Below are 13649 nucleotides of genomic sequence, written 5' to 3'. Positions count from 1 at the left end.
AAGAAATACACGGAAAATATAGTCAAGAAAACAACCGCTTCCAATAATACAGGGAACTTCATTCATTAACCAAGCTTAGAGGACAGCAAAGCCAAACTTTTAACAGGGAAATATTATCTTACAACACATAATTAGACTGTTAAACTCAGTACCATAGGAAGTCACTAAAGCCAAGATTTTACTCAGATTCAAAAAGAAAGCAGCTATTTAAACATACAATAATAAGAAAACAATAAACACACAGCTGAGGGAATCTCAAGCTTCGTGACCCAGGATGCAATAAAACGTCCAAAGAGATCACTGGGCTGTAGTTGGCCACACGAACTCTCTACCTAACCCAAACCCACAATGGCCAAGAGCAAATACCAAGGAAGGAGTATGAGCAACATGGCAAGCATAGAACAAACTGTCCCTTAAGACAGCTGAACATGAAGAGTGTTTAGCTGCCAGGCTGGCATCTGCCAACCACCTAACCCCCAAAAGCATCTGGCGCTGGCCAACTTCCAAAATGCAAGGCTTGCATGACTTCATATTTGATGCTATATTGCTTTAATTTCTTCTCCCACTTTGCAATTGTGTTTTATTTTTTAAGAACAAGAACCACAAATGTATTTGCAAACAGAACTTCAGTCCAATGCTTGGACTCATTCCAGGGAGCCATCCAGTCTCTCTGGAGTACGTCTACCAAGACCACCTCAACTGAACAAAGAATTAAATACTGAACGCTACATGTCTCACAGAGTATTCCCAGCAGAAGTGAATTTGGGAAAAAATCCCCTTTACACATTTAAATTAAGAAACAAGAGAATAGCTCTATGAACTCTCTGATATCTTCCCCCCCAACTAAAAAAAACCCCACAAACATAAGCTGTATTTCCAAATGTCTTGACAAAATAATGAGTATCTCTATATATGTATACATGTTTGCTCTAGCTTTGAAGCTGGCCCTGCTTTCAGAGGGGGCTGGACCAGATAGATGACTTCCAGCGACCCCTTTCAACCTAAACTATTCTACGATTACATGTAGAGCATACCCAACCATTACACAGTAATATGTTATAGCCCTAATTACTATTAACTCTTTTTTCCCCTATAGGCAATTTATTAAGCTCTTTGTATTCACCTTACAAATTTGAATATAATTTCTTCAAGTAGTTAACTGTTTCCTCTGTACCCAGCAAGAAGGACCTTTATGAATAACAGCACAGTAAACTCAAGGGAGAAAACATGCTATTTAAAGCTTTCAAAGCCTTTTATTTTTCACACCACTACATAGGTTAGGGTAAGTAGTGGTCAACAGTCCTTGAACAGTGAGAAGGAGCAGTACCTCTGACAGAGGTATCCTAAAAGAGTTTTGTTTTGTTTCCTTTGTAAAACAAAAAAACATTACAGAAAAAACAGGCCTACCTTGTTGCGTGGGCAGGAGCAATTAAGTCTACCTGTTTTTACCAGCGTACCATGGCTCCCTATTGTCCTTCTCCACCTTACCCAACACTTTTTTCCTGCCCCCCACCCGTATTACCATCTGCCCCAACTATCTGGCTGGGCCAGTAGTAGTACGCACCATGATGGCTCAGAACTTAGCATGTAGATTGGCCAGCAGTTGCTCTCATTCTGCAGAAAGAAGGGACTCAATTATAACTGCTTTTCTTCAGGTAGGAATATTAATTTGGGTCACTACCTGTCAAAAGTTTTATAAAAATTTGTCACTGTGTAGGTACTTAACGTCTTTCAGTTGCCATTAAATTTGGTTTCGTCATCTGTCTGACTAAAGAAGTTACTCAAACAGAAGACGACGGACAAAGAAAGTAACTGTACAAGCTTTGTGTCCCTAGTAAGCCTAGCTAAAAATTCACATAAACTGTTTGGTGATGAATCTGTAGAGCATGCTGTTTATTATGAAAAGAACTTCCTCACAGACAAAAAAACCCCAAAACCAACCCAACCCTGTGACTGTCATCACTCTCACTCACAGGAGTCCTGAGAAAAGGAAAAAAAAAAGTTTTTATTTCTTTAACAAAATTTCTACTATAAACAAGTAGAAGATACGATATTTAGAAAAAGCCTGGGAAGACAGTATATGTAACTTTGGAGAACTGGGAAAGAAATTATGTCCACTGCTTTCCAGTGACCCCTGCCACCTCTGACAGGAACAGCATTGTTCAACTCCAAGAGCCACTCCACCCTTCGCTGCCTGGTTAACCGCCTCAAAGAAAGTTGACTGGAAGTCTTCTTTACACACCTATGCCTCCCTTCTAATACAACTTCAATACCCTGTTTCCTATTTCAAAGCCTACATGATTTTGAGTTGTCCCAGAGTTCACACCAGTATTAGGCAGCTATGGATACAGCTGGGACCAACTTTCTGAGTCAAGCTGAGCTAACTCTGCTTTGGGACAAATCCAGTACAACCAGAATACTTGAAATGCTCCATGGAGCTCCCAACGATTACTGACAATTTATTTGTATGTCACATTCCACACAATACATGAGGAAAAAATTCTACTACAAGCACTGAATTAAACTAACTAGGTTTCCAAATTCTTTTTTCAGATGACTCAGGCTCGTGTTTTATCTTTTATAATATTTATATCCAGAATAAAAACATACATTGGCAGCAAAACATAGCAACAGAAAATTCAACTGCGAAACATTCCACTTCAAACAGGGATCAGGATCTTAAACACACCGGGTTCCAAGTATCGCTCTCAACCTTCACCTTCAGAAGTGAAAATTGTTTGCAAATATTGTGAAGTAGAGCTCTGGGTGGGGCAGGGGGCACGAAGAAGTCAAAACTGACAGAATTATGATGTGCGTACATACATCGGTTCACAAACACCTTACTGGAACAAAAATAAGACTTCTGAGAAAAGGATTATACTTTCCAGGGAGTCCCAAATAAAGAGGCAAATCAAAGAAGATCACCAAAACTTTCAGAGCTACAGAAATAGCCAAATACATACAGCTATTTATAGATTATTTATTATAGAGATTTATTCACAGAGCACTTTTAGCCTCTAAGCCCAGGAAAACAAAAACATCTCATGCCAAGCACTAACGTACAAAACAGAAATATATCCTTCTGCCACTTAGTGACCACTCTAAGTACAGCTAAAGATACCTGGATTCACTTACTAGGATTAACAGGTTATTTCAAGTGATGCACTTCTCCTTGATAAAACAGATACCACCATCTGTTTAACAGCATCAACAGGAAGATATAAGCGGGCAAATTACTGACGACACACTGTATTTAGTCTCATTCCTATTAGAGAACTCGTGTGCCAAAATTGTAAAACCAGCTGTATTTTCTGTAGGAATGTTTCATCGCAAAGATTTTCAGAACATTAATTAAAGTACTTTCAACAAGTCAGGTTTTCCAATTAATTACTTTTTCCAGTTAATTATACAACGGATGGATAAGACACTGGCAAATTTGGAACAAAATGCAAGACTCGGCAGCATTGCTTTTCAAGTGACCAACAACATGTAAAAGCAATAAAAGACAAAATACCAAGCGCAGAGCTTGAGAATGTGGACGAAACCGTCACTGAATCCGATACACCCGAGTCACATGCACTCGGGGAGTATGTATGAAAAACAAAAGTAAAAGCAGCAAACACCTGGATAGTTCTACTACTGCATAATCATTCTCCCTCACTGCTCTCTCCTTTGTTTCTCACAGAAAAGACAGCAAATAGAACACCAGGGAAATCAAGATGACAGGATGAATTTTAACTCATGGGAAGTAGCCTAACATTTAGATTCCCGAACTGAAAACCAAGGACAACACGTACGCTGTAGACTGGTTGTCACTGGGTTAGGGTGGAAAGGGGGGAAAAAAAATGGGATAAGGAATAAGAAAGCAAGCGCCAAAAGAAGAGGAAGGTATGTAAAATACAAGAATACAGGAGACAAGATCAGAGATGAAGGTGAGGATGCCGAAACGTAGGACCTTCAAAGGAAAGGAGAAAAAAAGTCACAGGCACTACAGCAGCTCAAGATGCGTTAAAGCAACTTACCATGGAAAAGGTGTATTACAGCACAAGTCAGACTTAACAAGCAGGAGGAGTAACGCGTACGCAAACGGCCAGCAGCTCAAGCCTTGAACGCGTAACTGACCGCCCACCACCCACGACAAACTTGGCCACGGGAGGCCAACCAGCCCGGAGGCTCGCCAGGACGGCGCGGCGCCCCCCCCAACGGCTGGAGCAGCCCGCACCTGATGCGGGTACGCGGCGGGGCGGGAAGGGCCCGCTCAGCGGCCGCCCTCGGGCCCCCACCGCCCCGGCGGGAAGGGCCCGGGGGGTGGGGGCCGCCGCGCCGCGGACACCCGCGCCCGCTCCCGCCTGAGGGGGACCTCGGCGCCGCGGAGGCCCCGGGCCTCCCGCCCTTCCCCCGACGGGCCGACCCGGCGGAGGGGCGGGAGGCCCCCGGGCCGGCGGCGGACCCGCTCCCGCCGCCCGGCCAGGGGCGAGGAGAGCCGCGGCAGACGGCTCCGCCGCGCGCCCGCCGGGGATGCGCCTACCGCCCCGCCACCCCTCACCGAGCGGGCGCCCCCGCCTCGCCGCGGCTCCGAAGCCGAAGCCCGCCCCGGCCGCCCCCTCCGAGCCGGTCGGCTCCCTCCCCAGCTGCGCGGAGAACTCGGCGCCCCGCATCTCCCCCTCCCGCCGGGGCGGGGATGCCTCCGCGCCGGCTCCCTCTCCCCCCCCCCCCCACCCCCGCTCCCGCTGACCGAGGCGGGGGTCCCGACCTTACCGGTCGCCCGGTGCCGCGGCGAGGCGGCGGAGCGGGCCAGCGCGCGCGCCGCAGACAACAGCAGCAAGGGGAGCGCGAGGCGGCGGACGGGCGCGCGCGAGGCAACAGCTGGGGAGGGGGGGGGTGTGGGAGGAGGAGGAGGAGGAGGAGGAGGAGGAGGAGACGCGCGCCCCAGCAGCGGCAGCAACAGCGCGCCACCCGACAGGGCGCGCGCCGCCGAGGCGGGGGTAGGGCTAGGCGCAGGTCGGTAGCCGACAGCGCCCCCCCTCCACTTGCGAGGGTGGGGCCGGGGCGTGACTGGCGGCGTCGCTGCCCAACGAGAGCGAGAGAGAGGAGGGGCTGTGTTTGACGGACGGCTCCCCCGGCAGAGGCGGGGCCGGTATGACAGACAGCCTCCTGCACGAATTGGCGGCAAAGAGAAAGGAGGGGGGGACGGGCTCAAGGCTGAACGGTTGCCGGCCGTGAGGGGGCTGGCTGACCTTGATGGGCGTCTCCACGACTGAGTAGCTTGAGGGGGGGGCGGGGATTAACTTGAGCGACACCGCCGCTACCTAATGAGAGCGGGGCGCGGTAGGACGTGCGTCCCCGCTGCCCAATAGCTAGCCAAGCCTGGGGCGGCGGGTAAGGAAGGCGGTGGGTTTCTCTGCGGCGGAGCGGGCGAGGAGAGCCCGGCCGCCCCCCTTACCTGCGCGCTGGCCCCGCGTAGCCGGGCGGGAGGGGGGATGCGCCGAGACCCTGCGCGGGGAAGCGGCGGCGGGTCCGTGCGAGGGCGACAGCGGCGCTAGGGCGGCCCGGGCCTGTCAGGTAGCGGGGGAGAGAAGGGGGCTTCCACATCGGGTTGCCGCGTCGCGCCCGTCCTTCCTCAGGCGGACGGGGGAGGCCTCCGCCGTGGCGGGGGAAGGGGGGCCTCTCGCGGGCAGCCTCAGGAGAAGGCCGGCTCGGCCGGGGAAGGGACCGGGGAGGGCGGGGGACCGGCAAGGAAGGCTGGAGCGGGTGCGCGGGGGAGGCCGGGCGGCCCGGGGTCAGCCGTGGGGGCTGAGGAAGGGCGGGAGAGGGAGACGGGCGGGAGAGACGGGCGGCCTGCCCCCCGCCTGCGGGGGGTGCCCCGGGCCTGGCCCTGCCCCTGCTCGTCCGGCCGCTGCCGGAGCCGCAGCCCCGCGGGGGTCGGCCCGGGGCGGCGAGCGCTAGGCGACCCGCGGTGGAGGGTAGCCACCGTGCCCGGGCAAGGCTGGGTCGGGCCTGTGCTGGAAACAGTCGGTCTTCGGAGGACCGCGAGGGAGGGGCTGTTAAATTGCCGTCGCAGGCTCGGCTTAGCCCGGCACCCTCGGCCGGCTTGCCGGTTTCCTCCTTCTGGTCCTCTGCATAATTTCTGAATGTGGGGTTTTTTTCAGCCAGATTCAGCACTCGGGAGTCCCTGTTCCGCTGAAAAAACAGTAAAACAAGCACTCCGATTAAGGGGGTGTTGTTTGACGTTATTTGCACTTTTAAATCTACATAGGCTACCTCAACTAAGAATGCACCAGTTGCAAGAGGACTTGCGAATACCTAACCTGTGTTCGCATCAGACTAGTTTACGTGTGGTTTTGAAATGGGGCTACTGTAATATTTCTTTCTAGGCCTTAAAGTACTCATACCTACTGAATCGTCTTTAAAATGGCATTTAATCAAGCTGGAGTTCTATTTAATTTGGTTTCAGTGTATTACAATTTTCTGAACTTTGTTAGGCAATGTTCAGGGTTCAAATTTATAGGCCTATGTTATCGCTAATATTAAGCGGAACATGTAAGTTTCTCTCCTCTTGATTTTTTTCTGTCTAAACAGGATATAATTGGCTATCATAATATTCTAATTATGTAGATCATCCCACCAAGGTCAGCAATGCTACTGAGATAGTGTTTCTCACTACTGAAAATTTTCACTTCCTACTAATTACACGAGTCCTATAAAGAGTCAAGAGCTTTTTTATTTTTACACCCCGCATTTGGCATTCCTTCAGTGAACTAGCTCTTCTGTGAAAACAGACTTGCACCGTATCTGCATCCTTTTTCCAGTGTTAACCATCTTGCTGTGATAGCTGTCCTCTAGCTAAGAATCTGATGATCATCTCCTTTCTTTCCTAATGAGAGATGGTGAGGTGCTCCATGTAATCAAACCCTTCCTCATTATGTCAGCTGTGTATCCCCAGCTGTCAGTCTTGCAAATTCGGTAGCTTCCTTTATTTGGACTATAGGATGATAAGATCTCAAAAGTATGCTTGGATTTTCTTCAGTTTTCATCAAAAAAAGCCTCTAAAATTGAATGGAGCCTTGCAGTACTGCCCAATCTTGCAGTTACATCTCTTAATTAGATTGAAGAAAGGCAGCATAATGCCCCATGCTAACTCTTCTGCCTGTGCTTTTTAAAATTGTTACAAAGGGTTCTGAACACTTAAGAAAACTGAAAATCTTTTCATCAGGTGAGCAACCTTCAAATTGAGTAGTCCCATCTAATACACCTTCAGCAGCTTTCCATTTCCTCCAGAGACAGTTGATAGCACCTTCTCTGAGTATCTGATAACCTGATACTTCTAACAGTGTTGAATTCCTTTTTTCCTTTCAGGCCCAAGTTTCCAGTCTGTTCCTTTGGTTTCTGCTTTCTCCAGGTTGCTAATGAGAGATTCTCCTTCTTGTAGTATCTGTAGCATTGATTTCTAGAACTAGTTTTCAAAAAGGTTCTCATGAAAGGAATGTCGAAACTTTGTTTCGGATCACTACTCTCTTCACTTTAGCCACAGACTTGCACTTGAGAATATTGGGAATGTTTTCAAAAGACTGGAAATACTTCAGGCAGGTCATAGTAATTGTTCTGTAATCCTCTGCACCTGTCAGCTGGTTTAGGTATGTTTACAAGAAAAGAGGAGTGCTATCTAAACCACCTCCAATTTTTTGTCTACTTACTTAGCAATTAACTAACTCTTATGTTGAGTGTCACTGCTAAGCCTCACCCCTTCCCTAAGGAGGGGGTCTCGGTCCCACCCTGCCAGTAACTGGCATTCACCAGACTCTTCAGTGATCTGAGCAGAACTGAGACAGCAAAAAGCAAACTACAAAAATCTTATTTAAAACTTTTTTTTTGCTAGTTCAGCTCAAGGAACTGGCCTGCTCTGGGTCACACAAGTGTCAGCCCTAACACAAGGGAGGGGATGCACTGACAGTAACTCCAATTTAGATTATTTTTGGCTAAACTGGATGTTTTCCTTAAGAGAAGTCCCACTACTATTATCCACTAAATCAAATCCAGTGAAATTTCAAACCCAGACTGAACAAAAAAGTAGGTCTGTTGAACTGTGTATCAGCAGACAGATTTAAATTGTAGGATAATTTTAGTGGTGTACAAAATTGTTATCCACTAGCTCTAATGTAGCTGGTCATCTCCTAACCAGTTAAGCCAGCAGCTTTTACTTCCCTCCTTCTGGTTCCAATACTTATCTGAACACAGAGTTGGTTCAACTTGCTAATCTAGCAAAAAACTAACCCAGTTAAAAAGGTGCTAATAGACTTCTGCTTGTTCAGTGAGTTTAATAGGCTTAATTGGGTGATAGTGTGAGCATCAGTAATAACAGAGGAAGCAGTAACAGCTTGTGGCCAGGTGCACTGAGAGGGCAGAGGGGAAGCAGGTCTTGTCTTTCCCTTCTGATGGTGAGGATTAGGTGCTTCAGAACACATCATCTCACCTTCAGTAATTTAAATACTTTTGTAATCTGGAACAAATCAAAGCTCAGTTACTTATTTCAAGTGAAAGAATATCAGTGTTCTAAAGGGAATTATCAAATTTCTAAAAATCTAAAATTTTAAAAATAATTAAGAAGCCTATTTCAGCACCATTTCCACTGGTGTATACATTAATTATCCATCTTTGTAGCATGAAATCTTGAGGAAGATCATCTTCATCATTCTTCTCACCCCTGCTTTTTATACTTGCAGTGAAAAGCTTCTGGCAGATGCAGTGGTAAAAGCCTTTCAGTTAGGAGTATAAAAACTAACTTTTATGACTGTAGTGTCAGATGCGCTTGTCCTTGTTTTTTCTTTTGCCATGACTACATAGAAATTTAAATATACTACCAAGCCAATAAAACTAAATAGTGTTCCTGTCAGCCAGTGTCTGTGTACTTTAGATACCTGCCGGAAAGCAAATATTATCTCTAGCTTTTTGTAGTTTTAAGATGCTGCTTGACAGAAACTGGTAGTAGGGCTTACTGACTTGGTTTCAGCTGCAGCTCTGCAGGCAACAGGATCTTTCAGGTGGCTTGTTACTCATGCTTGTTGGTTAGTTTACATTTTACTGATTATTTTGTTATAGGGAGCGAATTGTTAGGTTTAGTTTCAAGTGTTGAACTCTTGAGTGCCTCAGTACTGGAGGAAAATGGATCTAAACCTATTCCTAACATACAAAAATCCCTAAATGAGTTTGACAGCTACTGTAGGATTAAAGCATAATTTGTTTCACAGAACAAATTTAGATTAAAGCAGTTTACACAGCTGACTTAAGGCACCTAAATTGAATGGTGGACAGGACCAAAACAGAGTGCTTCATTGAGAATGGTGGTTATAAAAGAAATGCAAGGAAGCAATATGTAGGTGAGGTTAGAAGGGGTGGGAAAGCAAGAACAAGAAATTAGTCACCTTTAAGGAATATGCCTAATGGTTGTGTAGTGACATCTTTTGATGCCTTCCCCCCCCCTTTTGTTTTGTTAGGTTGTTGCTGACAGTGAAAGACTTCCTCTCAAAGCTGTTTAAATGAGAATGTCCCTGGCACAAAGAGTACTACTGACATGGCTTTTTACATTACTCTTCCTGATCATGCTGGTGCTGAAGTTGGATGAGAAAGCACCGTGGAACTGGTTCCTCATTTTTATTCCAGTCTGGATATTTGATACTATCCTTCTAGTTATGTTAATTGTGAAAATGGCCGGACGTTGCAAGTCTGGCTTCGACCCTCGCAATGGCTCCCAAAACATCAAGAAAAAAGCCTGGTATCTCATTGCAATGCTACTTAAATTAGCCTTCTGCCTTGCCCTCTGTGCTAAACTGCAACGATTTACTACGATGAAACTAGCCTATGTATTTATCCCTTTGTGGGCCTTGCTTATTGGGGGTATGGTTGAACTGGGATATAATATCTTCTATGTACGAAGAGACTAAACTATCATATGTGGCTTTCAACACTGAGATTGGTACCAAATGACTGGATTGTTATAGTTTTGCCACAAACTTGATCTCCAAATTAGAATACCAAATAAGAAATCAATCAAGCTGGAGACTCTATCTATACCAGGCTGAAGACTGAAAGTAGACTTGTTCCACTCTTTTATTTTAAAACTGTCACATATGTTCTTGTAAATAAAAGTATGTGTTCAACACAAGCTGTTCTAATATGATTATTATTATTTGTTACATGAAATAAGATACAGGCTCTTCACATGCAGGTAGAAGATCTTCTGAAAGGAACCACAAATGTTCTCCCCCAGAGTATTCAGCACATTGGGTAATCCTTAGAAAGAGGACTTAAGTTTTCTACTACTTATGCTGTCACTCAAGAAATAACCAGTTAGCACATTATAGAAATTACTGTAAATTTGCTTTAAGAATCAGGAACAATTGATAGTTACCAAATAAGAGCAAAAAAGGAATAAAGTGACTCAGCATTTTGTGACAGTGAGAATCCACTTCCAGTCTGAAAGACTAAAAATAAGCACTTTTTTTTAAGCTGCTGAAACAGACAATAACCAGTATGTTTACCTAGGGGGAAAGAAGTTAGTAGCTTCTGTGCCAGCAGTCCAAGATCCAGAGAAGAGGGAGACAATGGTGATTACCCTTTCAAGTAAGAAATGACCAGTGCTGTAAAAGACTGAAGCTATGGGGTGAGTTCTGTAATACATCTGTACCTGCAGGAAGTGGTACTTTAACAAGGAAGATGTTTTTTAATGCCCTAGTATATTAAATCTCTGGGGGTGAAGCCCTGGCTTTACCGAGTACCAGCAAACTGAGATGCTAGTAAATGAACTTTTTCAAGTAACAAAAGCAATGAATGGGACTTCTGGGAAGAGCTGGAACCGTTAAGCGTATTTTGTGGACTGAAAGTGCTCTTCCAGGAGCTACGATACAACCCAGTCCAAATGTAAAAGTTGTCTAGGACATTATTAACATGCATGCTGAAGATGCTGATCCATTTACAGTTCCTAGGTACAAAAGAGTGTCTAGTGAATGAAAACAGCCCTGGAAAAACAGCCTAAGGTCAGAGGAGGTGACTGTGTTGAAATGTCTCACAAATAAAATTTTAATTATGTACATTCAACAGTACTTGTCAGTAAAAAAAAATCTTCCTGAAGTGTTTGGGTTTACGCTTGCTGTTCAATCAGACAGATGTAGGCATAAATACATGGGAAGCATATTGTTAAAGACTGCTGAAAGGGCTTTATCTAAGAAAAGAACCTGTTCATTCTAAGGCAATGGATCTCAATTCAGATCATCAGGTAACAAATTATCTTTAGAAAGAATTTAAGTCATGTTTGCTTCATAATGGTTGACAGTCCTACCTTGCTAAAGGAGAAACCAAGGAATGACACAGAAAAAAAATCTAAGCATTAAAAAATGCAAAATATTTATAACCCCTTTACTATAGTAAAAATAATGCATTGACTTTTACTGAGCAAAGCCAGGGGGCACTTGGCCCCAGTTCATAAGCATTAGATAATTTATGGGGAGCTGAAACTACCATTTAGAAATCTCTTTTTGCTTCAGTACCTATGACGAACAGTTCTTTTGTGGAGGTGTATCTATGCCCTACTTAGTTCTGAGAAATAGTTCATGGAAGGGCCTTGCTCTCTGTTTGACAGACTTTTTGCCCACTCATATGAGGCTCCTTTGGAGAACTGGCTTCCTTTACCATCTCTGTGATTTTTCAAGTTAAAAAGGCACTTGTGATAAGAATTAGCTGCAGGGAGAGGGAAAACTATTCACCTCAATATGTGCTCTTGGGCCTGCTGAATATAGGAAATGCGAGAGCAAGCACGCACAGATACATGCTATATGTAAGTATACATATGTGTGTATACATATGGTATAGAGAAAATATGCTTAATTTGCACATCCAAGTTAGGTCTCTTCAGTAGTTCTTCAGTTCTGTCAAATGGAAACTAGGGTCAGTGAGCGTCCTAGGATACAATATTCCAGGTATGGCCCATGGCAGGCAAGCTAGACATCACGTGGCATTTTTACTGAATGCTTCAAAAATCCATGGAGAAGAGTGTTTAAAGACCTACCTCCAGTTAAGGTAAACTTTTATGAACCACTTAAACATTGATGCAAATACATAAAGTGCTTAAATGCTTGTAAGACACATACATATACACACACACATCTACATATGGTACATTACAGCACCAAGCATAAAACCAAGTGCCCAGTCTTCCCCCAGCTGATGATTATCACAGAAGCAAAAAAAACCTTGTTCACACAATGCCAAAAAACCCCATACTGCTCAGAAGAGCAGAGCAGCTTTCCTCAGTCAAGCTGATCATGTTAACAGATCGTGACAGCTTCACACAACAAATGATGGAAGAATAAGAACTAGCCTCATTAGGGCTTGGTATATGATTAGCAAGATGGGCCACAAATGGCAACTCTGCCCCCTTAATAAACCCCTTCTCTTCCACAGATGTAACAATTATCTGAAAGTTTGATTCTAGTTAATTAGAGATGCCAAACACAGTTGTTCCAAATCTCCTTTTAATTGCTGCCTCTAATTCAATAGAAAAAGATCAACAATTTCAGTCTTTTGGTTGTGGGTTTGGTTTTTGTTTTTTTTTTTTGTTTTTTTTTTTTTAAACATTTACAAACCTTGAAATACATGACAGTGATTTTGAAAGCTGAAGCAGGCATCTCTTTCTGGTGTCCTACAGAAGTCACACACAAACTGATTTCCTTTAGCACAAGCTGTCTTCAGGACACAGCCCTTTGGAAGTGCTCAACTTTGCAAGTTCCTAGTCATACAGCGATACTTTGGTAACAGAAATTAATATCCCTTTTGACTTAGTATTTTATATCAGATTTAACTGACCTAAACTGTGCCAACACCTCTGTACACGCAGGCTCATGTTTTTGTGATATCAGAACTTCATTCAAAAGGACTTGGGATACAAAGCACACCGTAGCCCACCTAAACCTTTCCAGAGGCTGCTGCAGGAATTACCTCTATTCGCAATCACCCTGTTCTCAAAGGCACTGTCCACAGCTCTGAAATGGAGAGAGTTCTCACACCTTTACTTAAATTCACGGACTGACTGACCGACCTTCATTAAAGAGAACAAAATGAACAAAGAGCAGATTTGACAAAGTTGGCAGGGAAAAGGGGAAGCTGATGCTGAGATGGCTCATACTGATGTGCAAAAAATGGGTGGAAGGAAATGCGGATCCAAGTACCCAGCGCACTAGGGAACAACCTCATCTCATCTACCTGCAGCAGCCGATGCAGGGCATGGAGGGGAGAACTTTGCTTTCATGGGCCTTGTTTTAAAATGCAATTCAATAGGTTGCTGTTCTGAAATGAAACTGAAGTATTTATCATATATTGATGATATATATATTATATACATAATATATATTGATTATATATATTGTATATGGAGATATATATTCTACATTTATTTCTCTTCATATCATTTATACAAGCCTGAACACTTCAGCATGCATTGTAGGTGAGTATCTACTGTTGTCCGATTAAGGAAAATACTCGATGCACATGTGTGAAAGATCATGAAACTGAAATTTTCAATCACCTATTCATACTGCTTTTCTTGATTTGTCACCATTTTAGACTAGGATCCAGCTTTCTGTTCTTTTCATACTTGAAAA

The 13649-nt window shown here is 44.5% G+C and overlaps 2 protein-coding genes across 6 annotated transcripts in view; one reads left to right on the top strand and one right to left on the bottom strand.

Moving 5' to 3' along the window:
• The window catches only part of PHTF2 (putative homeodomain transcription factor 2), a 71734-nt gene extending 66857 nt beyond the window's left edge, over positions 1 to 4877 (bottom strand). For 2 of the 3 annotated variants that reach the window (XM_052789603.1, XM_052789606.1), the window contains exon 1: positions 4759 to 4877. The gene's annotated coding sequence lies outside the window, so the exon portion shown is untranslated. Of the gene's footprint in view, positions 1 to 4022; positions 4169 to 4758 lie in introns of those variants that run through there. The other variant, XM_052789605.1, reaches the window with a different exon arrangement.
• A 477-nt stretch (positions 4878 to 5354) lies between these two features.
• On the top strand, positions 5355 to 10159 carry TMEM60 (transmembrane protein 60). Of its 3 annotated transcripts, none has more exons than XM_052790531.1 (2): positions 5355 to 5379; positions 9492 to 10159. In XM_052790531.1, the coding sequence occupies exon 2, from the start codon at positions 9534 to 9536 to the stop codon at positions 9936 to 9938; it is 405 nt and encodes a 134-aa protein (XP_052646491.1). In that variant the 5' UTR covers positions 5355 to 5379; positions 9492 to 9533; the 3' UTR covers positions 9939 to 10159. The 3 variants fall into 3 exon arrangements, with proteins under 3 accessions (XP_052646491.1, XP_052646490.1, XP_052646492.1); XM_052790530.1 differs by lacking the exon at positions 5355 to 5379 and adding an exon at positions 5398 to 5562; XM_052790532.1 differs by lacking the exon at positions 5355 to 5379 and adding an exon at positions 6130 to 7634.
• The last annotated feature ends 3490 nt before the right edge of the window (positions 10160 to 13649 follow it).

The sequence above is a fragment of the Harpia harpyja genome, chromosome 6 (genome assembly GCF_026419915.1).
Source record: "Harpia harpyja isolate bHarHar1 chromosome 6, bHarHar1 primary haplotype, whole genome shotgun sequence".
NCBI classification, from domain to species: domain Eukaryota; kingdom Metazoa; phylum Chordata; class Aves; order Accipitriformes; family Accipitridae; genus Harpia; species Harpia harpyja.
The sequence above is the reverse complement of the archived record's forward strand: the minus strand, read 5'-3'. Positions and strand labels throughout refer to the sequence as shown.